The sequence below is a fragment of the Heterodontus francisci genome, chromosome 37 (assembly GCF_036365525.1).
Source record: "Heterodontus francisci isolate sHetFra1 chromosome 37, sHetFra1.hap1, whole genome shotgun sequence".
Taxonomy (NCBI): Eukaryota; Metazoa; Chordata; class Chondrichthyes; order Heterodontiformes; family Heterodontidae; genus Heterodontus; species Heterodontus francisci.
Genome location: NC_090407.1, coordinates 21,875,211 through 21,900,147, shown reverse-complemented (window position 1 = coordinate 21,900,147; position 24,937 = coordinate 21,875,211). Strand labels below are relative to the sequence as shown.

The 24,937-nt window shown below is 46.8% G+C and overlaps 1 protein-coding gene across 5 annotated transcripts; it reads left to right on the top strand.

The window, feature by feature from the left end:
- The first annotated feature begins 1,211 nt into the window (after positions 1-1,211).
- Positions 1,212-24,937, top strand: miip (migration and invasion inhibitory protein). 5 transcript variants are annotated; one of them, XM_068017265.1, is made up of 11 exons: positions 1,212-1,322; positions 2,390-2,612; positions 6,567-7,292; positions 7,774-7,876; positions 8,065-8,176; positions 8,816-8,883; positions 14,251-14,377; positions 19,837-19,890; positions 20,140-20,236; positions 22,125-22,250; positions 22,977-24,937. In XM_068017265.1, exons 2-11 carry the CDS (start codon positions 2,412-2,414, stop codon positions 23,106-23,108), a joined length of 1,746 nt encoding a protein of 581 aa, XP_067873366.1. In that variant the 5' UTR covers positions 1,212-1,322; positions 2,390-2,411; the 3' UTR covers positions 23,109-24,937. The 5 variants fall into 5 exon arrangements, with proteins under 5 accessions (XP_067873366.1, XP_067873365.1, XP_067873367.1 ...); XM_068017264.1 differs by having other exon boundaries at positions 2,387-2,612; XM_068017266.1 differs by lacking the exon at positions 19,837-19,890 and having other exon boundaries at positions 2,387-2,612.

The following is a 24,937-nucleotide window of genomic DNA, read 5'->3' as shown; positions in this document are numbered from 1 at the left end:
AGAGAAGGTTCGCTCAACTTAATTCCTGGGATGTAGGGGTTATCTTATGAGGAAAGGTTTTTTTTTAAGAGTTACAGCACTGAAACAGGCCCTTCAGCCCACTGAGTCTGTGCCGACCATCAACCACCCACTTATACTAATCCTACACTAATCCCATATTCCTACCACATCCCCACCTGTCCCTATATTTTCCCTACCACCTACCTATACTAGGGGCAATTTCTAATGGCCAATTTACCTATCACCTGCAAGTCTTTGGCATGTGGGAGGAAACCGGAGCACCCGGAGGAAAGGACAGGTTGGGCCTGTATCCACTGGAGTTTAGGAGAATGAGACATTCTATTGAAACATATAAGATCCTGAGGGGATTAAAAACAGAAAATGTTGAAAATACTCAGCAGATCAGGCAGCAGAGTTAACTTTTCAGGTCTGTGACCATTCATCAGATCTCTGCTTCTCTCTCCATAGATGCTGCCTGACCTGCTGAGTATTTCCAGCACTTTGTTTTTATTTCAGATTTCCAGCAGCTGAAGTATTTTGCTTTTATTTTAGATGCTGAAGGGACTTGGCAGGGTGGATGTTAAAAGGAAATTTCCCCTTATGGGACAGACTTGGGGACATAGTTTAAAAATTAGGGGTCTCCCATTTAAGACAAATAAATTTTTTCTAGTCTGTGGAATTCTCTTCTCCAGAGAGCAGTGGAGGCAAGGTCATTTAATATGTTTAAGGGTGAGTTAGGTAGATTCTTGATTGACAAGGGATTCAAAGGGTAAAGGGGAGAGTCAGGAAAGTAGAGTTGAGGCCACAATCAGCTCAGCCATGATCTTATCAAATGGCGGAACAGGCTCCAGGGGCTGAATGGCCTACTCCTGCTCCGAATTCGTATGAAGCAAGCAGGAGTGGTGGGACGTGGGCAGGGAAAGCAATCCTGGGCGGTGACTCCGACTATGTGGAAAAACCTGTGGAGAAATTCGGCAAAGGAATAAAACGGCCAGCTCAAGCGCTTACGTTGCCTGGGTCACACTATGTCCGTCAGCTCTGCATAAGCCCGCCCCTCATTCATGTGTCACTCACACAGATGGTACCCGCCCCTTTTAACAAGGGGCCAATAAGAAGTCCGCATTTGATGACAGACAGGTATAGTGACCTATCAGAGTTGTATTATCCGAGCCACAGCGGCATATGAGTAAACTTCCAACCAATCAGGGAGCGATTTATTGGGCCGCTCGCTTCGAGCACACAAATGAGAAATCAGCGGGAAAAAACGGTTCATTAAATGGCGGCCTGAGGTCCTAAGAGTGTGAGAGAGGGTCAGGGATCTGGTAAGGAGGTACCGGGGAGTCCGGCCTTAACGTATCCCCGGACTCGGGAGTGGTCACGATGGTAACGGACAGCCACCTGCCCTGGCATTGACCGGCTCAGGGCTGGCTGTTTCCGGCCCCTTGGGCCCGAGAGCTTCACCCCTCACCCGCTACCGTCCCCCACCACCAGCCTTTCCCTCTCCCAACACCACCCCTCACCCTCTTCTCCCACCACCAGCCTCTTCCCTTCCCTCCCCCACCACCCCTTACCACCTCACCCTCCCACCCCTCACCACCAGTCACTCCCCTTCCCTCCCCCACCACCACCCCTCACCATCTCCTCCTCCCCTCCCACCACCCCTCACCATCTCCTCCTCCCCTCCCACCGCCCCTCCCATTTCCATTCCCCCCACCACCTTCCCCTCCCCCACCACCACCCCTCACCACCTTCCCCACCAACAGCCTCTTTTCCCCCCCCCCTTCCCTCCACCACCACCCCCCCCCCCCCAATCTCTCCCTCTCCTCCACCACCCCTCTCCATTCCCCCCCCCCACCCCTCCTCCAGCACCATCTTCTCTGTCGCTGCAGTTTCTGATTCAAATTCAGACTTCCAGTACTCGGTCCTTTGGTCGCCCTAATGCTGGGGGTTCATGCAGTTGCTTTTTGTTTCTGTAAGTCCTACTCCAGAGACTTGAGCCCAAAAATCCAGGCTTTCCCAGTGCTCTACTGAGAGTGCTGCACTGCTTTGTGGTACCCCCTTTGGATGAGATGTTGAACTGAGGGTCCCTCTACCCTGTCGGGTGAAGTAAAACATCCCATGGCGTTATTTTGAAGACGAGCAGGGGAGTTATTTCCCCAGTGTGACAGCCAATATTTGTGACTCAGTCAATATTTCAAAAACAGATAACCTGGTCATTATCACATTGCTGTTTGTGGGACCTTCCTGTGGAATTGTATGCTGAGTTTCCCACATTAAATAAGTGACTACACTTTAAAAGTACTTCAGTGGCTGTAAAGCGCTTTGAGATGTCCTGAGGTCATGATAGGTGCTGTATAAATGCAAGTCTTTCTGCCCATGTTTGCAGCAGCTGCTGTGTTAGCTTTTGGAAGATGTCACACTCCGACTATCTGCAGTTCCTTCGAGATCAGAACAAACATCTGCTGCAGAGACTGAGGGTGGAGCGGCTCAGGGCTCCATGGAGTGTGCCTGTGCCCCCTGAGAGTGGCGATGGACCCCATCCAACTGTCATCAACTCAGGGCAGAACGGAGGTGCTGCAGACTCTGAAGGAAGCAGAAATGATAGGTTTGAGGTAGGTGTAGGCTCCACATTGTAAAAAGAGTTGAATAACAGTAATGTGTTAATGAAAGCTTATAATTTCATTTTTATTCTTCAATTCAAATGTTAGATATACTAGCCTTTTAAAAATAAAAGCAAAATACTGCAGGTGCTGGAAATATGAAATAAAAACAGTGCTGGAAATACTCAACAGGTCTGGCAGCATCTGTGGAGAGAGAAGCAGTTAACGTTTCAGGTCTGACCTTTCATCAGAACTTAGCAAAGGACTCAGTTTTTCCCCTAACGCCCTCTCCTCAATGAATTCCGTGCTCGGCATGTCGTTGAGCACTTCTTCCGTCGCCTTCACCTCCAGGCTCACTTCTTTGGCCAGGAGTGCCCCCCACCCCCAACCAGCAGACCCATTCGCCCGCCTCTAGTATTCATCCTCCACCTGGACCTCTCCCTTTGGCCTCTTACCCACTCTTGATCTTTTCATTGAGAACTGTCTTAATATATTTGCTCCCCTCAGTCACTCCAGTTCTGATGAAAGGTCACAGACCTGAAACGTTAACTCTATTTCTCTCTCCACAGATGCTGCCGGACTTGCTGAGTATAGCCATTTAAAGATAACAGTACTGCCAAACATTCCCAGGCAGGGACAGCACAGGTTATACATACAGTAAAGTTCCTTCTACACTATCCCATCAATCATTTCCAGGGCAAGGATGCACGGGTTACATACAAAGTAAAGCCTGACTACCCAACCCAAACCCGACTAGATCCCACTACATATGTCGGGTTCGGGTCAGGTCGAAATTCCGAGTCCAGCATCTGGGCTGGGGTCGGGTTGGACACTGATGCTGGGAGGTCACGGGATCAGGCTTGCCCGTGATTTCCCACAACTCCAGCTACGGGAATAGTCTGCTGCCAGAACAGATGAAGGAGATTCATGTCGGGTCGGGTAGGGCGCGAAAAAATTAAAGGGCACGGGTTTGGGTTGGCTGTGGTCAGGGTGGATTTTAATTTTATACCTGAGCCAGGCTTTAATACAAAGCAAAGCTCCCAGCTTTACCTCACCACCACCTCTCTCAATCCCTCCACTTTTTTTAAATTTCCATTTTTATACTTATATATTTCCATAAATATACTTTATTCATAAAAATCTGTAAAAAAAAAAAAAATACATTACAAAACAGTTCCAAACAGCACCAAGTCAAAAAATACAGAGTGCAAAGGAGATCTGTTTCCTTCAATACAGGAGTGAGTTGCCTCACAACCCTTCCATTTCATTTTTCATGCTGTGTACATTTTACAGTAAACAAATATTTTCCGGATACAGTTTGAGAGATTTTCCATGGATCCAGCCCCTCAGTTCAGCTTGGTGGAGGGGACCTTACACAGTTGTCTTTCCCCATTGAGCCTTTACTGCGGCTGCCCTAAGCTTTAGTGCGTCCCTCAGCACATAGTCCTGGACCTTGGAATGTGCCAGTCTGCAATATTCGGTCGTGGACAACTCTTTGCGCTGGAAGACCAGCATATTTCGGGTAGACCAAAGGGCGTCTTTCACCGAATTGATAGTCCTCCAGCAGCAGTTGGTATCTCTGTGTGCGTCCCTGGGAACAGCCTGTAGAGCACAGACTCCTGTGTTACAGAGCTGCTTGGGATGAACCTCAACAAAAACCACTACATCTCTTTCCACACGCGCTTTGCAAAGACACATTCCAGAAGGAGCTGGGCAACCGTCTCTTCCCCACCACAGCCACGTCGAGGGCATTGTGTGGAGCGGCTGAGACTTCGGGCGTGCAGTAAGGATCTGACTGGGAGGGCTCTTCTCACCACCAGCCAAGCTACATCTTGGTGCTTGTTTGAAAGTTCTGGTGATGAGGCATTCCGCCAAGTGACTTTGGCAGTCTGCTTGGGGAACCATCCGACAGGATCCACCATCTCCTTTTCCCGTAGGGCCTTGACATTCTGTGCAGACCACTGCCTGATGGATTGGTGGTCAAAGGTGTTTTTCCGCAGAAACTTTTCCACGAAGGATAGGTGGTACGGCACGGTCCAAGTGGATGGAGCGTTCCACGGCAATGTGACCAGGCCCATCCTTCGCAACACTGGGGACAGATAGAACCTCAACACGTAGTGACACTTGGAGTTTGTGTACTGGAGGTCTACACACAGCTTGATGCAGCCGCACACGAAGGTAGTCATCAGGATGAGGGCAATGTTGGGTACATTTTTTCCGCCCTTATCCAGAGGTTTGAGTATCGTGTCCCTCCGGACCTGGTCCATTTTGGATCCCCAGATGAAGTGGAAAATGGCTCGGGTGACCGCCACAGCGCAGAAGTGGTGTATGAGCCAGACCTGCGCCATGTACAGCAACAACATGAGCACCTCGCACCTGATGACCAGGTTCTTACCCATAATGGAGAGAGATCGCTGCTCCCACATGCTCAGCTTATGTTGTACCCTGGCTACTCGCTCCTTCCAGATTTTGGTGCACGCCCCGGCCCTTCCAAACCATATCCCCAGCACCTTCAGGTAGTCTGACCTAACGGTGAAGGGGACAAAGGATCGGTCAACCCAGTTCCCAAAGAACGTGGCCTTGCTCTTGCCGTGGTTAACTTTGGCTCCCGAGGCCAGTTCGAACTGGTCGCAGATGCTCATCAGTCTGCGCACAGACAGCGGATCCGAGCAGAAGACGGCGACGTCATCCATGTACAGGGAGGTTTTAACCTTGAGTGCCTCCACTGCCTGGGATTGTCACCCCTCTTATGCTCACATCCTTCCTAATAGACTCAGCAAAGGGTTCAATACAGCAAACAAACAAGACAGGGGAGAGAGGACAGCCCTGTCTGACTCCAGATTGGATCGGGAAACTTTCTGATTCCCACCCATTGATTGAGACTGCGCTATCGACCACCACCCCTCTCAATCCCTCCACAGCTACTGTCTGAAGCAGAACCAGACTGTTTGCAAACTTGGTGTCATAGTTGACCCAGAGATGAGCTCCCACCCATATCTCCTCTTCATCAGCAAATCGGCCTACTTCCACCTCCATAACATCATCTGTTTCTACCCCTGCTGAAACCTTCATTGGTCTTTGCTACCTTGGCTATACAACGTTCTCTTGGTCGGTCTCCATCTTCCACCTTCCATAAACTTGAGCTCATCCAAAACTCTGCTGCCTGTATCCTAACTTGCACTAAGTCCTCATTCGCTCATCGCCCTGTGCTCACTGACCTACATTGACTCCCAGTTGAGCACCGCATTGATTTAAAAATTCTTATCCTTGTTTTTAAATCTTTCCGTGACCTCACCCCTCCTTGTCTCGAACCTCCTACAGCCCTACAACCCTCCAAGATATCACAACTGCTTCAATTCTGAATTCTTGCGCTTTCCTGATTTTAATCATTGTTCCATTGGCACCCGTGCCTTCAGCTGCCTAGGCTCTAAGCTCTGAAGTTTCCTTCCTAAACCTCTCTGTCTCTCTACCCCTCTCTCCTCCTTTAAGATACTACAGAAAACCTGCCTCTTTGATTAAGCTTTTATTCATCTGTCCTGATATCTCTTTACGTGGCTCAGTGTTTTGTTTTATAATGCTTTTGTGAAACACCTTAGGACATTTTGCTACATTAAAGGCACTTTATAAATGCAAGTTGTTGTTGGATTCTGTCCCATCAAATATTCCAACATCGGGTAGATTCAGAATAATTTAGCCTAACAACATGCTTTTACTCTGGTACTTGAATGATTATTGATGTGATGTTCATTAATATCATGCTAGCCACCCTTAGTGACTTTTACTGAACTGTCAAATGATCTGAATGCTGAGCTGTTTGATTTCAGTTACGTTTTCACAGTTTGTATACATGACTGTGGCTCTGTATTTGTGAACTGGATTTGAATTTAGGTTGTGAGTGCAGTGTTTCGGGCTGGTTACTGTGCTGTGTACTCACTGACCTAAACACAATATTCTGATCTCTTTCAGCAGGGAGATGCCAGTACACTGCGGAATCCCAATTTGAAATATCAGGCTCATTCAGAACTGCCAGGGAAAGAGATAGAGGATGATGCATCACAGCAGCCTGTTGAGGTGGTGGTGCCTGAATCACCACAGAGAAGGGCAGAGTCTCGAGCTGCACTTTCCACTCCCTCAACGCATAGAGCTAAGAATCAAGGTTGGACCCTTGATGAAGAGGATGGAGCAGGCATGGAGCTGCCTGACTGGCTTCCTGATGGTGAGGCCAGAGCGATTTCCAGCGTAGAACGGAACTGTTCCTCCTCAATAGGTCTGTCGCCCAAAAATAGACTTATCCCAGCGGAGACACTGGGCTGCGAAAGGGGCAAGCTAAAGCTGGAGCCCAGAAGCACCCTCTGCAAGCTGCTGACTGACGGCCATGTGACGAAACATTTTAAATGCTCCACTCCTTTTACCAAACCCCCCTCTGCCCCGAGGTTAACAAGACAGCTGGAGCCCCCCATTCCGGGACAGCCGAGCACAGGTGGAACCAGCAACAAGGGAAGCAGCCCCATGCATCATTCCCACTTCCTGCAGACCATCTGTGAGAGCTCAAAACCAAGGTCCAAGCTGGAGCCGCCACTGTATGTGGACCGGCTGTTGGATGTGGGCAATGATCGACGCAGAGAGCAGTTTATCAGAGATACTCGGAAGCCAAAATCGATCTTGTTAGAATCTCGTGATAAAGTAGCAAAGGTAGGAGGCCAACATCAGTTACTACTGACAATTGTTGCTCAAGCTTTTCCCAGGTTCAGCACTTCAGAGCCAAGAGCATCTGAAGAACTGGCTTCTATGTCATCAGTTGGGATTATAGCAGGTTGTGGATAGCCAGTCTCGTTGCTAGCCAGAGTGGAGGGATATAGGAACTGTGACAGGGCCAGAGTGGAGGGATATAGGAACTGTGACAGGGCCAGAGTGGAGGGAATGGGAACTGTGACAGGACTGGAGTGGGGCTGAAGTGGTCTGAGTGGCTTCTCAATCAAGTGATGATGTGAGTTGCATCGACTGACCACCTCCTTTGTATCTGTAAGCTGCTGTCCATCACTGTGGGGCACATGGTGTGTGCTGAGGTCTGCACTAGCCGTCACTGGTAGAGGGGAAGCAGGCTGATGTCTACTGCAGATCCACTGTTGGTCAATGCAGCCCAGGCTATTAAACTTTCCTGTTTAATTCACAGGCAGACGTGGGTCATGTGACATTCCTGTCCCCAAATGAGGAGTCCAGCCTCAGGGCAGAGGTTCAGTCAATGCAACCCTTCCTGGGCTACGATTGGATAGCAGGTAATGTGTTGGGCTGTGTTGTAATTGTCTTGGGACTTCAACTGCCCACCTGGGCTGAGGCACAGGCTTGTGTATTTCAGGTGATCTTGCTTTTGCCCTGTCTGTCTTGCTGTTCATTTCTCCCGGTATGCTGTGTGAACCCTCTGGACTGCAGGATTGTTGATTTTTGATTGCTTTGTGCTCTTCAGGTCTGATCGACATTGACTCACCAATGTCAGAAAAATCTGAAGAGTATTTTATGGAATTGCAGAATTTCCGACGGGTGAACAAGGAAGAATGTGTGCACCAGGAGTACATGGAGTAAGTGTGAGCCGAGACTGTCCGTGGGGAGTAAGTGTGTGCTGGAGCTTTCCAAAGGGACTAAGAGTGTGGTGGGTTGTCTGGAGGGAGTTACTGTGTGCTGGAGCTTTTGGGGGTGGGGGTTAGTGAGCCAGGGTTGTCTGGGGATGGGGAGCGAATTTGTGCTGGGGTTGTCTGGGTGAAGGGATTGAGTGTGTGCCTTGGCTGTTCAGGGGCAGTAAATGTGTGCTGGGCCTGTCTGGCGGGTGGTGTGGGGGGAGTGAGTGTGTGTGTGCCAGGCCTGTCTGGGGGTGGGAAGGGTTCTAAATATTGACTGTAGAGAGATTCGACAAAACTCTCTGTTTTCATTTTGTAGGAGAACATTCGCTGATTTCTGATTTGTATCTGATATTTGGCCACCAACAAACTAGCCCTGTGATTTATTAAATGTTTTTCTAACCCAGCCATACAGGGCAGTTAACGGGAACAGGAGCCCTGACCCTCAGTAACCCGAGATTACAGTTTAATGGTTAGGAGCCCTGGCTGATTGTGCTTGTTCTTCCTTGCCCGGAGGAGAGTTAGAATCTAGTTAACGGTTCTAGTATTTAGAACAGTGGAGGGTCTTTAATCTGCTGATATCTTTATTCTTTCACTTCTCAGGGCAGAGGAACTCGATGTTCAGGTTTCAGGTCAGGAGGAGCTCGATTATAACCGTCAGATTCACCAGTGTGAGTAACCATCCTGGTTGGAGTTTGTGTTTAAAATGTGTTAAAGTTGCGGCGGTTTGGTCCAGTGGGTAAAGGTGCTGTGTGTTGTGGTATCAAGGATGCCGTTCTTGGCCTGTGCTCGGTTGCCGGAGTTGTAGGAGTCCGGCACACACTCACTGCCCCCCGGAGAGGCCCAGCACACTCTCGCTGCCCCCCGAACAACATTTAAGAAGTATTTAGATGAGCACTTGAAACGCTGTAGCATACAAGGCTACGGGCCAAGTGCTGGAAAATGAGATAAGAATCTTGATGGCCAGCATGCACACGATGGGCCGAAGGGCCTTTTTCTGTGCTGTTTTACTCTGTGACTCTATCCGCGAGCCTGAGATCATTGTGGATAGCACGTACAGGGAGGTGGTCTCACCGCAAATAAAGACTACTCAGGCAGAAAGGGAACAGGTGACCGCCAGGCAGAGTAGAAGAACTAGGCAGGTAGTGCAGGAGTCCCCTATGTCCATCTCCCTTTCTAACAGATTTTCCACTTTGGATACTGTTGGGGGAGATAGCTTCTCAGGGCAATGCAGCAAGAGCCAAGTCTGTGGCACCACGGGTGGCTCAGCTGCACAGGAGGGGAGGAAAAGGTGTGGGAGAGCTATAGTGATAGGGGATTCTATCGTAAGGGGTACAGATAGGCGTTTCTGTGGCTGCAAACATGATTCCAGGATGGTATGTTGACTCCTTGGTGGTAGGGTCAAGGATGTCACGGAGTGGCTGCAGGACATTCTGAAGGGGGAGGGTGAACAGTCAGAGGTCGTGGTACACATTGGTACCAACGACATAGGTGGAAAGAGGGATGAGGTCCTGTAACAAGAATTTAGGGAGCTAGGTAGCAGATTAAAAAGCAGGACCTCAAAGGTTGTAATCTCTGGATTACTCCCGGTGCCATGTGCTCGTGAGCCATAGGAGTAGGAGGATAGAACAGATTAATGCGTGGCTGAGGAGATTGTGCAGGAGGGAAGGCTTTAGTTTCCTGGATCGCTGGGTCTGTTTCTGGCAACGGTGGGACCTGTACAAGTTGGATGGGTTGCACCTGAACCGGAATGGGACCAACATCCTTGCTGGGAGGTTTGCTAGTGCTGTTGGGGGGGCGGGGTTTAAACTGATTTGGCAGGGGGATGGGATACAGAGTGGAGGTACAGTTGGGGGTGATGCACAGTCAAATATAGAAGAGAAACTGAGTCAGTCTGGAAGGCAGAGCAAATATAGACCTGTTAAGGCACAAGTGAAAAATGCAAGGCTGGATTGCATCTGTTTTAATGCAAGGAGTCTTCCGAGTAAGGCAGATGAATTGAGGGCGTTGATTAGCACATGGGAATATGATATTATTGCTATCACAGAGACATGGTTGAGGGAGGGGCAGGACGAGAGCGAAGAGGGGACATGAAAAAACACTGGCGGGCAAGATGAAGGAAAATCCTAAGGCATTTTATAAGTATATTAAGGGCAAGAGGATAACCAGGGAAAGAGTAGGGCCCATTAGGGATCAAAGTGGCGATCTTGTGTGTGAAGCTAGAAGGACATAGTTGAGGCTTTAAATGATTACTTTTCATCTGTGTTCACTATGGAGAAGGACGATGTAGGTGTAGAGATCAGGGAGGGGGATTGTGATATACTCGAACAAATTAGTATTGAAAGGGAGGAAGTAGTGGCGGTTTTAGCGGGCTCAAAAGTGGATAAATTCCCAGGTCCAGATGAGATGTATCCCAGACTGTTATGTGAGGCAAGGGAGGAGATAGCTGGGGCTTTGACACAAATTTTCAAATCCTCTCTGGCGACAGGAGAGGTACTAGAGGATTGGAGGACCGCGAATGTGGTACCATTATTCAAGAAGAGTAGCAGGGATAAACCAGGTAATTACAGGCCGGTGAGTCTAACATCAGTAGTTGGGAAACTATTGGGAAAAAATTCTGAAGGACAGGATTAATCTCCACTTGGAGAGGCAGGGATTAACTGGGGATAGCGAGCATGGCTTTGTCAGGGGGAGATCGTGTCCAACTAACTTGATTGAATTTTTCGAGGCAGTGACTAGATGTATAGATGAGGGTAAAGCAGTTGATGTAGTCTACATGGACTTCAGTAAGGCTTTTGATAAGGTCCCGCATGGGAGATTGGTTAAGAAGGTAAGAGCCCATGGGATCCAGGGCAATTTGGCAAATTGGATCCAAAATTGGCTCAGTGGCAGGAGGCAGAGGGTGATGGTCGAGTGTTGTTTTTGCGAGTGGAAGCCTTTAACCAGTGGTGTACCACAGAGATCGGTGCTGGGACCCTTGCTGTTTGTAGTGTACATTAATGATTTAGATGTGAATATAGGAGGTATAATCAGTAAGTTCACAGATGACATGAAAATTGGTGTTGTAAATAGTGAGGAGATTACAGGACGATATAGATGGGCTGGTAAGATGGGCAGAGCAGTGACATTAGTGAACCAGATGGGTTTTTGCAACAATCGACAGCGGTTTCATGGCCATCATTCGACTAGCTTTTTAATTCTAGATTTATTAATTGCATTCAAATTCCACCTTCTGCTGTGGTGGGATTTGAACCCATGTCCCCAGAGCAATACCCTGGGTCTCTGGGTTACTAGTCCAGTGACAATACCACTACGCCACTGCCTTCCCAAGTCGAGGGGGACCTTGGTGTACTTATCCATAGATCACTGAAAGCAACAGCACAGGTAGATAAGGTGGTTAGGAAGGCATATGGGATACTTGCCTTTATTAGCCGAGGCGTAGAATATAAGAGCAGGGAGGTTATGATGGAGCTGTATAAAACACTAGTTCGGCCACAGCTGGAGTACTGTGTACAGTTCTGAGCACCACCCTATAGGAAGGATGTGATTGCACTGGAGAGGGTGCAGAGGAGATTCACCAGGATGTTGCCTGGGCTGGAGCATTTCAGCTATGAAGAGAGACTGGATAGGCTCGGGTTTCCTTAGAGCAGAGAAGGCTGAGAGGGGACCTGATTGAGGTATACAAAATTATAAGAGGCATTGACAGGTTAGATAGGAAGAGGGGTCAATAACCAGGGGAATATAGATTTAAGGTAAGGGGCAGGAGGTTTAGAGGGGATTTGAGGGAAAAAACATTCACCCAGAGGGTGGTTGGAATCTGGAACGTACTGCTTGAAGAGGTGCTAGAGGCAGAAACCCTCACAACATTTAAGAAGTATTTAGATGAGGACTTGAAACGCCATAGCATACAAGGCTACGGGCCAAGTGCTGGAAAATGGGATTAGAACAGTTAGGTGCTTGATGGCCAGCACAGAGATGGTGGGCCGAAGGGCCTGTTACTGTGCTGTATAACTCTTAAGACTTGCTGCCCACCGGGCAGGCCCCGGGACACTCTTGCTGCTCGCCAGGCAGGGCCCGGGACACTCTTGCTGCCCACTGGGCAGGGCCCGGGACACTCTTGCTGCCCACCGGGCAGGCCCCGGGACACTCGTTGCCCGCCAGGCAGGCCCCGGGACACTCTTGCTGCCCACCAGGCAGGCCCCGGGACACTCTTGCTGCCCGCCGGTAAGGCCCCGGGACGCTCTTGCTGCCCACCAGGCAGGCCCCGGGACACTCTTGCTGCCCATCGGGCAGACCCCGGGACACTCTTGCTGCTCGCCAGGCAGGCCCCGGGACACTTGCTGCCTGCCGGACAGGCCCCCGGACACTCTTGCTGCCTGCCGGACAGGCCCCCGGGACACTCTTGCTGCCTGCCGGACAGGCCCCGGGACACTCTTGCTGCCTGCCGGACAGACCCCAGGACACTCTTGCTTTCCGCCGGGCAGGCCCCGGGACACTCTCGCTGCCCACCGGGCAGGCCCCGGGACACACTCGCTGCCCGCCGGGCAGGCCCCGGGACACTCTCGCTGCCCGCCGGGCAGACCCCGGGACACTCGCTGCCCGCCGGACAGGCCCTGTGACACGCTTGCTGCCTGCCGGACAGGCCCCCGGGACACTTGCTGCCTGCCGGACAGGCCCCCGGGACACTTGCTGCCTGCCGGACAGGCCCCCGGGACACTTGCTGCCTGCCGGACAGGCCCCCGGGACACTTGCTGCCTGCCGGACAGGCCCCGGGACACTTGCTGCCTGCCGGACAGGCCCCGGGACACTTGCTGCCTGCCGGACAGGCCCCGGGACACTTGCTGCCTGCCGGACAGGCCCCCAGGACACTGTTGCTGCCTGCCGGACAGGCCCCCGGGACACTCTTGCTGCCTGCCGGGCAGGCCCCGGGACACTCTTGCTGCTCGCCAGGCAGGCCCCGTGACACTCGCTGCCCGCCGGACAGGCCCCGTGACACTCTTGCTGCCTGCCGGACAGGCCCCGGGACACTCTTGCTGCCTGCCGGACAGACCCCAGGACACTCTTGCTTTCCGCCGGGCAGGCCCCGGGACACTCTCGCTGCCCGCCGGGCAGGCCCCGGGACACACTCGCTGCCCGCTGGGCAGGCCCCGGGACACTCTCGCTGCCCGCCGGGCAGGCCCCGGGACACTCTCGCTGCCCACCGGGCAGGCCCCAGGACACTCTCGCTGCCCTCCGGACAGACCCGGCGCACACAACTAATCACATATTCTGAACTAGGGAGGGAAAATCAGCCAGAGTTCCTGCTCCTGATCACATTCCAGTGCTGTTTGGGGTCATGTGTTATGACACGATCAGGTTCGACTGTGATGCCTCCATTGTCAAATTGCTTGCTGACATTAGCTTGAGGCAAACACTTGAAGATTGGCCACTTGGGTGAGTAGTGGAGGCTGGCCAACAGCAGATATTTGTGGAATTGACACTAGATTACATTATATTAATTTACATCACACAACAATGACTGCACTTCAAAAGTACTTCATTGGCTGTAAAGCGCCTTGGGAAGTCTGGCAATCGTGAACGGCGTTCTATAAATACAGGTCTTTTCTTTTTAGTTCGCATTTTCAGAAGGGGAGGGGACCTGAAACCCAATGAGTGTTTGTGCTTTTTGGAGAGGAGGCCTGAAGTCTAGTGAGAGTCAGCACCTTCAGCAGAGGAGGGGAATTGAACTCCTCAACCTCGGGGCATCTGGAAATGTGCATTAAATTTGGCATTGTTGCCTACATCGCAAGAACAATTTTAAAAAACTGAATGATGTCACATGTTTACATGTCACAGAATCTGAAACCGGGCGATTGTGATTGTTTGACCCCAGTTGAAGGACAGTCTTTGTAACAAGGCTTGGGGAAACTGGAGAGCAGTCCTGCATAGTGTCCAGATTGAGTCTGCAGACTGATTTGTTGCAGTGGTTTTGCCAGTTGACAATGGTGGATCTACATAAGATAAAAATTTTCTCAAACCTGTGACTGTGATTCTTTCAGGCACTCACTCTTATCGTGTCAACAGTCGCTTGTTTGCAGTCCCACTGGAACCTGCGGCAGCCTGTCCTGTTTGTAAAACTCCTAAATCGAAGCGACCACACACTATGGAGGATCCTGCTTATATCCGGTGAGACTCCAACCATCACCACACCTACCACACTTCTGTTCCCACTGTCCTCTATGCAGATTTAAAGTTTAGACACAGCTATTTATAAAACAGCAGCCTTACTGTCTGAAGCACAAACTGAGATGGGTGTGGGAGTCTAGAAAAATTCAACAGACAGTAGAGTCTGATTCCACTGTGTCTCCAGGTCCATGTTTTTGCTTTCTCCGATTCTCTGACTCCGGCTTCTTGTTTCAGCTGAAGTGAGGTTAGGGGCCAGAGATAATTAGATCATGCCATAGATGTAATTCCCATTTAAAGTCATACATTCTGTTCTTATTTTTATATTCCTATTATAAATTCCTCTGTCCATATTTATAATTGAAACTGGTCCTGCAGGGCATCCACTGGGTGTATGGCTTAAATACAGAGTAATAACAAGTTTACATAGACAGTTTCCACTGTTAATGTGGCCAGAGGAATTTATAATCACAAAAGTTGACAGGGAGCATGTGCAGATGTAAGATCTATATCTAGGAATATCATTAGGTTTAGAATAGTTATGGAAAAGGACAAGGATCAATCAAAGCTGAAGATACTCAAATGGAGGAGAGCTGATTTTAATGAGTTGAAAAGGGATCCGGCCCGGGTGGATTAGAAACAAAGATTAGCAGATAAAACAGTAAATGAGCAATGGGAGGCTTTCAAAGAGGAGATGGTTCAGGTATAGACTGGACATATTCTCACAAGGGGGAAAGAAAGGTCATCCAAAGCTGGAGCTTACTGGATGACTAAACATATAGAGATTAAAATGAAACAGAAAAAGGAGGCTAATGATAAATTCAGGTTCATAATGGTTCATAAGGAATCAAGCAGAATACAGAAACTACTAAGAAGAACTGAGAAAGGAATTAAGAAAAACAAAGAGATTGCATGAGAATAGAGTAATAGAGCCATTTACGGCACAGAAAGAGGCCATTTGGCCCATCAAGTCCATGCCATTTCTCCATAGAGCAATCCAGTCAGTCTCATTCTCCCACTGTATCCCTGCAAGTTCACTTTCTTCAAGTGTCCATCCAATTTCCTTTTGAAATTATTAGTTGTCTGCCTCCACCACCCTCATAGGCAGTGAGTTCTAGGTCATTTTCACTCACTTCGTAAAAAGCTTCTTCGTCACATCCCCTCTGCATCTCTTGCCCAAAACCTTAAATCTGTGTCCCCTAGTCATTGTACCATTAGCTAATGGGAACAGCTTTCCTTTGTCTACCTTATCCAAACCTGTCATAATCTTGAAGACCTCTATCAAATCTCCCAGCAATCTCTTTTGACCCAAGGAGAACAACCCCAGCTTCTCCAACCTAACCTTGTAGCTAAAATCCAATCTAAAATCTTCATCTAAGTCATTAATATAGAGTGTAAATAACTGAGGCCCCAGCACTGATTCTTGTGCACCCCACTGCCTGCCAACTTGAAAATGCCCCATTTATACCCACTCTCTGGTTCCTGTCTGTTAACCAATCCTCTATCCACGCGAATACCCCCAACACCACGAGCCCTTATCTTGCCTATTAATCTTTTAAATGGCACCTTATCGAATGCCTTTTGAAAATCCAGGTATACTACATCTACTGGTTCCCCTTTATCTACCCTACTAGTTACATCCTCAATAAACTCTATAAACCTGTCAAACAGGATCTGCCTTTAGTAAAACCATATTGTCTTGTTCTAATCATACTATGCTTTTCCAAGTCCAATGTTAAGACTTCTTTAATATTAGTTTCCAGCATCTACCCAATGATTGATAGGCTAACTGGCCTGTAGTTCCCTGTTTTCTCTCTACCTCCTTTCTTGAAAAGCAGCATAACATTTGCCAACTTCCAATCTGACGGGACCAGTCCTGAATCTAAGGGATTCTGGAAAATCATAGCCAGCACTATCCACTATCTCTGCAGCTATCTCTTTTGGAACCCTAGGATGTAGGCCATCCAAACCCGGGGACTTGTCAGATTTTAGTCTCTCAAGTTTCTCCTCTACTTTTTCTCGACAGATATCAATATCCATAATTTCCTCACTCTCTTCTTAGCCCCTAGGTTACTGCCTATTTCTGGTATGGAGCTTGTGTCTTCTACTGTGAAGACGGACACAAAATATTTGTTCAATGCATCTGCCATCTCCTCATTCCCCATGATGATTTCTCCTGTCTCTGCCTCTGAGGGACCAACGTCTACTTTAGCTACTCACGTCCTTTTTATGTACTTATGAAAGCTCTTACAATCTGTTTTTATATTGCTGGCTAGTTTACACTCATTCTATTTTTTCCCTTTTTATCAACTTTTTGGTGGCTCTTTGCTGGTTTCTAAAACACTCCCAATCCTCAGACTTGCTACTATTTTTTGCAACATTGTACACCTCTTTTAGTCTAATACTCTCCTTGACTTCCTGAGTGAGCCACAGATGGGTCTTTCTGGATGACTTTTTGTTTTTGAATGGAATGTACTTTTGTTGAACCCTTTGAATTGTTTATTTAAATGTTTCTCACTGTTCATTTACCGCCATACCTTCCAGTCTATTTACCCAATTAACCGTAGCCAGTTCTCCCCTCATACCTTCGTAATTGGCTTTAAGTTTAAGATTCTTGTTTGTGATGAAATTCAATGGTATTATGATCACTATTTCCTATGACATTGCTTATTAACCCTGCTTCATTACACAAGATCTAAGATAGCTTTATCCCTAGTCGGTTCTACAACGTATTGCTCCAAGAAACTGTCACGAAAGCATTCTACAAATTCACCTTCTAGACCACTGTTGCCAATTTGATTGTCCCAATCCATATGCAGATTAAGTCCCCCACAATTGATACATTACCTTTTTACATGCTCCAATAATTTCCCATTTAATGTTCTGTCCAATAATATAACTACTGTTGGAGGGGCCTGTAAACTATTTCCACCAGTGTCTTCTGACTCCCGCTATTCCTAATTTTCACCCAAACTGATTCTACTTCATGATCTTCTGAGGCCAGATTCCTTCTTATTAATGTCCTTATGTCATCCTTTACTATCAGGGCTATGCCTCCTCCTTTGCATTTCTGTCTGTCTATCCGAAATATTGTGTACCCTGGAATATTTATTTCTTAACCTTGATCTCCTTGTAATCATGTCTCGGTAATGGCAGTTAGACCTAGATCATTTACCTCTATTCGTGTCACTAGTTCATCTATCTTATTACTGATGCTTCGTGCATTCAGATAAAGGAACTTCAATTTCATTTTTTATTTCTATTCCCTGCAATGACCTTATTTGCCAATGTACAATTTTTGTTAAACTCTCTGTCCCTTCCTGTCCCATTCTGTTGGGAGTTACCTGCATCTCTATCCTGCTCTGATGGCCTGACCCCTCTCTTCGGATTTCTAAATTTCCCTTTACCAAAACCCTCCCCTCACCTTACATTATTTAAAGCCCTGTTCACAGCCCTAGTTATGCAATTGGCCAGGACACTGGTTCCAGCCCAGTTCATGTGAAGCCCATCCCAATGGAATAGCTCCCTCTTGCCTGAGTACTGATGCCAGTGCTCCAAGACTCGAAACCCCTTCTTCCCACATCACTCTTTGAGCCATGCATTTAGTTCTCTAATCTGCTTGACCCTGTGCCAATTTACGTGTGGCTCAGGTAACAATCCGGAGATGACTACCTTTGATGTTCTGCATTTTAGTTTTGACCCTAACTCCTCAAATTCTCTAAGAAGAACATCATTTCTGGTTCTACCTATGTCATTGGTTCCCACATGGACCACGGTAACTGGATCCTCCCCCTCCCACTCCAGGTTCCTCTCCAGCCGCGAGGAGATGTTCTTAACCCTGGCACTGGGCAGGCAACAAGGCCATCGGAGCTCCAATCGCAGCTACAGAGAACAGTATCTATCCCTCTGACTGTACTGTCTCCTATCACTACCACATTCTTCACTCCCCCCACTGGAATGGCATCTTTCACCATGGTCAGTCAGCTCATCCACCTCGCAGTCTTTCTCTTCATCCACACAGGTAGCGAGTAGGAAAAATAGAGAAACAATTCAAAGTAAAGGTACAATTTTAAAGGGGGTGCAGGAACAGAGAGACCTGTGAGTGTGTGCGCACATGTCTTTGAAGCTGGCAGGAGAAACTGAAAAGACTCTGCAAAAGCCCCATAAACCCATATGGAATCCTTGGCTTTATAAATAGGGGCATAGAGTACAAAAGCAAGGAAGTTACGCCAAACTTTTATAAATCACTGGTTCGGCTCCAGTTCTGGAGTACTGTGGCCAATTCTGGGCATCATCTTTACAAAGGATGTCAAGGCCTTGGAGAAGATGCAGAGGGGATTTACTGCAATGGTACCAGGAATTAAAGACTTAGTTATGTGGAGAGATAGTGAAACCGGCATTGCTCGTTTTAGCATAGAGAATGTTGAGGGATGATTTGATAGAGATGTTCAAAATCATGAAGGATTTAGATGGAGTAAATAAAGAGAAACTGTTTACAGTGGCAAAGGACCAGTAACTAGAGGATACAGATTTAAGGTAAATGGCCAAAGAACTAGAGGAGGCATGAGGAAATGATTTTTATATTTGGTGAGTTATGACCTGGGATGCACTGCTAAAAGGATGTTGAAAGCAGATTCAATAATGACTTTAAAAAGGGAATTGAATAAATACTTGAAAAGGAAAAACTTTCAGGGCTGTGGGGAAGGAACAGTGGAGTTAGAGAATTGGATAGCTCTTTCAAAGATCCAGCAAAGACATAGTAGGCCAAATGGCTTCCTGTGTGGTAAGATTCTATGATATCTTACCCCGTAACATGAATTGTAAATAAACCAATATTGTATCAGTGCTGAGAAAATCAGAGTACAAAGGCACCTTGTATGATTGGATTGTGGGAGCCAGTAATGTCTGTCACTTCTAACTGCAGTGAATGACAGACAAGGACTACAACACACATTGTGGTCCATGCCCTGCTAACGTACTTTAGGCTGTGTGTACTTTGTACCTAATATATCCTAATTATTTTGTTATATTATGTTGAGTCAAAATCCTGGAACTTTATAACAGCACTGTGGGTATACCTATCCGACATGGACTGCAGCAGTTCAAGAAGGCAGCTCACCACCTCTCGAGGGCAATTAGGGATGGGCAATAAATGCTGGCCTAGCCAGCGACACCCACATTCCATGAATGAATAAAAAAATGCATTTAATCAAGATCACTGACTTTGTTTTAATGGAAAACACAGATGGAATAATGGAATGTAATCCCCAAAATAGCAGTTACAATCTCTAAATCCTGAGTGATAACTTATTTGACTGATTTAGTCACCATTAGTCCTGGTTCTGTTTATTTTGTTTTCTTTTTTCTGAAGCTGGTGTGACCGTATCTCACTCAACTGACTTTTCCCTCTCACTTAAAAAGTAAAAGTGATTCTCCCATTGTTTCCTTACGCCTGTTATCAGTGAGAAGAAAAGAGCCCCATCGACTGTCTGTCCTTCGGCACACACACTGATTGGGTAATTACAGTGTGAGCAGATATCGGGAATAACTGAAGTAAAGCAGTAAGGCTTATCAAATATTCATGTTATAAGTTTTATTCATGGCTCTGATAGTTGCTTTCTGAACTGCAGAGTGGAGTTTCCAGGCATCAATTTCGGCCAGGATCTGCAAATGGTTGTGTTCTTATTGGGAGCAGTAGCTGGGTGGTCACTGGGTTGAATTGTGCTGCAAAGTGATCAGACTTATTCTGTGTTTGAATCACTCAGAGTCAGCATCCCCAGATCAACCTTGCTCCCACCACACAAATACAAGCCACACCGTAGGAAGAGCTTCGATCCCACCGACAGCCTGTCGCTGCCTTCGGTAAGTCTTTCACACATCTACTTGCTTGAACCTCATTTACAATATTAGCCCTGTCCACTCAATTATACCTGAGGGCCCTGGTCTGTTATTGCAAAATTCTAGCTACCCTGATTGTGACCAAGTTGTGATCTTGACCAGAGTTCCAATGGCTATGATAGTTTTAATAAAATTAGCCACAGGGGTTGGTAATTCTCCCAAGGTTTCTTCTGGTTGTCTGCAGTCTGTGTCAGTCTTGCCACACTGCTACCCTTAGCAGTATGCATGTGATTATTTTCCTGCAGAAGTATTTTTATTTTGGCCCTCACTCGTGACTTTCACCCTTTTGATGACTTGCAATCTCAGCATGTAGCAGTGCAAGTTCTGCGGGAATGAGAGAGAAAATGTTGCAGAGGCAAACTGCTGAGGGGAATAAGAAAGAAAGAGATAAAGGGAATAGAATCATAGAATGGTTACGGCACGAAGTAGGCCATTCAGCCCGTCATGTCTGTGCCAGCTCTTTGCAAGTGCTACTCACCTAGTCCCACTCCCCTGCCTATTCCACTTGGCCTTGCAATTTTTTTCTCTTCAGGAATTAAAACGGAGTGGAGGAGAGAGAGAGAAACAGGAATGGAGGAGGTAAAAGCAGAACAAAACGGGGGAGCACGAGAGAGACATAAACCAGAGCAAAGGTGAAAGGAAATATGGGAAAATAAACCTCACAGAACTTGTCCATCACTTTGCCTTTCATTACATGTTCAAATGTTATCTCTAGATAATCCATGGTTTCCTGCAACAGATTGAGAGCCCACATTATAATTAAGTCAATGATATTCCTGCGGAAGTATCCCCTTCCTATCTTGTGATGTGATCAGATATTTTTCTTTCTATTAATTAATACTGTGAGAGAGACCAGCTTGGAGCTGTTGTCTCTGCCAGATCCAGATGTGGAGTCTTCATATATAGATTTTAATAGTGGGAACAATGCTCACTGACAACGCACACACAATGACGTGAAGGCTGTGAGAGACCTCACGCTACAGTTGCTGACCTCAGCCTAGGGTTAGGACTAGCCCCTAGGTCTTCCTTACCTTTGATTCAATGCTCTTGCTTTTTATCCTGCAGTTAAAAGGCATCATAATTCCTCCATAACCTTTCACTCTTGATTTCCACGAACTCAGCATTCCAGAGTGGGCCTAATAACAAATGCTATCCTTACATGTACAGAATAGGTAAACATACAGTCCTCAAACAGATAAATGTATCTATTGGAGATTAGGACTTGAGATTCTGCTGCAATTGCCTATTTCAACAGATTCTGCAATAAATTTCTTTTGACCACAAAATAGAGTCCTGAACGTAAATGGGTTATTTAATAAAACTTTTCTTGCTAACAGTACTATCTACCCATGGATAAAATCTCTATCTAATACACTTAGACTGTTTGACTGGAGTGTGCAGGATCTGCCTGCACCAGGCTATTAGTTTTTAAAAAATAAAATCTTGTACTTTGTTTATTGCTTAACCGGTGAGTACCAACAGTTTAAAAAGTTGGTCAGAAATATTTCATGTTTACAATGCAATGAGCATAAAGTGCTGGTAAATCAAAAATGGATCTGGTATAGAGAAGGAAAAGAGCAATCCTGTGATCAGTAAATGAAGGCAGCAGCAAGTATGGGACTGAACCATGAGAATTTGCTTGCTGGTCTGTGCTGAGTTAGTGTGGGGCTACAATTGATCTGAGTTCGGAGAAAACTCAGCTGATCAGTAATTGGTGCTTGGAATGTCATGTAAAAGGACGTCTGATGAGGGCAGGGTTGGGCTTGGTTTCCCCTTGTACACTGTCAAAATGTAAGTGATTGTGTGGCACATTGTTGTGAGTCTGATCTTGCACTTTTCTTGCTTCTGCCAGCACTGTCTTTTAGGCTGGGAGAGTACCATGCCCTCCACCGCCCCTGTTGCAAACACTCTGGACTTACGCAGCACACTGGAACCCAAAAAGCCTTCCTTGCCATTGAGCCTTAACCTCTTCAACCTGGTAAGATGCTAATGCTGTAATACTGTAGTCTGTCATTGGTAACACTATCCATGGGTCAATGAATGATATTCTTCAGTCACAGATCACCAAAAACACTCAGTAAGGGATGATGGAAAACATCAAATATTTTTCAGCCTTTGTATGGAAAGACCTCCACAGGGTTTAGTCTCTACATATAACTCCTGCTGGATGTCTTTAACATTTGTCCTTTTACCATAGTTCAACACCGCATACCTACCTTCTCAGCATACCTGCTTGAACCCATTGACCGGCTTCTTTCAATGACTTTCCCTTACTTATTTTACAATTCCAATGCCCTTTATAAATGGATGCTCAGATTAATTTCCCTCTTATTCTTGGCTTCTTAACTTGTGTCCCTTCACATTTGAACTCTTTCAAAGTTAATTTTTCGAGATCAACTTTCTCAATCCTCTTCATAATCTTTAAAACTTCAAATAGATTTATCCCAAAATACTGGCCAACACCTCATACAACTGAAAGTTCCATTACGCAGGAGTGGAATTGCAATCCCACAGCTGATTTGAAACTAATTCTATGAATGCATTTAAGAGGGAGTTAGATAAACATAATTAGGAAAGATAGTGTACAGAGAAGTAGGAGTACAAAGCTTCACTCGTGCTGGCAAAGAGCAAATGTCTATCTTCTGCCCTGTAATTTCTGTAAAGAAAGTTACAGTAACACCTGTGTTTTGTGCTTGTTTTCCAGAGTGCTACTGTATCTCGAGTGGCTGGAGGTAGCAGGTCAGATGAGCTGTTAAACCTTACGCGTTCGACATGCTACCAGTTTCAGAGACTGAGACAGGACAGACCTCATTCAACATCCTACCCTATCTATTAGTATCCAACATACCCGACATGCACACGTTGATTCGCCTGCCCTTTGTTGCAATACCAGCGATTTTTGAATCAGTTTTCATCAGTGAAATCTGGTTTGGAGATGAGTTGCATACAGTGACCACTGAAAGTCCAAGAAAAGGAGGGCAGATAGCAGTGGGTGTATTCATTGCATTAACACCCTGTCAGGTCCTGGCTGTGCACATCAGCCCAGCTCAAAGCAAAAAGAATTGTGAATGTTGGAGTGAAACTAGAACGGGGGGGTAATACACAGCAGGCCAGTCAACCTGTGAGGTGTTTTGAGTGCAACTATCCAGACTGGCATGGTCAGACTGGAAATGCAATTTGACTCATTTGTCATAATATACTAGGAAAGGAGGCAGTCACTGCAGTTGTACGATTAGAATTGAGTTGTAAAGTGAATGGTAGAAAGGTGAAAAAAAGCAGAGAATGTTTCTACATACACAGCAGGTCCATCAGTGCTAGAAAGAGAAATGACAGCAAAATGTTTGCTTCAAAACAGCCTTGCTGCCAAATGGTAACCTGTCTGACTGACCTGTGTATTTCGAGCAATGGCATGGCCCTGCTCATATCTATTCAAGACACCACATGGCAGTGCTAAACACCTGGTGTCTAATAGCACTGTAATAGAGACATTTCCACTCCATGAGCAGGCGAAGTTCGATAATAATGTGAAATATGGCCACAGGACATACAATAAGATGATCTTGACCTCTCTGTACAGGTGCTGAGAGCATACTCTGTGTGCAGGTTACAATTTCCCTTCACAATATTAAGATGCGACCTGTTCCTAAATCTGAGCTTTTTGCTCATTCTGTAATCAGTTTGTAAGCTGTGCTACTCTCAGTCAGCCTGTGCAAGACTGGCAGAAACCCTATTTACATGGTTATCCGGGCTTTCCAGTAGAGATATGGCAGCCAGTCAGGAGAACCCCAAGGAAATTCCTGTCGTTGCTGATTGTGCTAAGAGGACAACTGGAATCGAAAGTTACCCCAATGTGAATGCATATCTCTGTGTCCATGTTTGTTTGGTGAGCATGGCTGCCTAGCTGTGTGTGTCCATGTGCGACTGTGCAGTGTGGCTATGCTGTAATGGTATGTGCAGTCACCATTGACGGATTATTAACCCTTTCTGCGCTGCAAACGCATGCCATTTGTAGCAAGTGAGCAGCAAATTGCAGTTGATAGCGGGAAGATACCCACAGGGTTCTTGTTTTATTAACTAATTTTTTTTGTGTTTTTAAACTAGCTTTAATGTTTGGTGTTAATGAGAAACCACTGGTTGATTAATTTGAATGAGATGGTTTCTGGGAGTGCAGTGAGGGAGCATCAGTGAGAAATGGGAATCCCTGCACATAATCCCTGATTTGGCTGTGCTGTTGAGGAAACCAGGGGAATTCTGGAATGAAATGTGGGAGGCTGCTCTCCCACACTTGCCTGGCTGGAACTATTTTAGCAATCACACAGTCAGCAACTGTGCAAGAGTGCCAGTACCTACTGTTTAATCCCAATAGCTCCAGATGAGAGGTTGGGGCAACATCTCACCTTTACCAGGGATTTGCTCAATGGTCACTTTTGCTGCAGAAAGCACCAGTGGGTATGGGATGATTGACTGGCTGTGGGTATGTTTAGTTGCGTTTGATGTGTGACTTTAGCCTGTGACCTTCTGTCTTTGAAATTGTAATCTGAATACTGTGTGTTTTAACTATCGATAATTGCTTGCAGTGAGAGATGTTCTGGCTGCTGGCTCAGGCCCTTTTATTTTTACTGCAATCAATTTTGCACATTGTAACTTTCTCAATAAAATTTATAT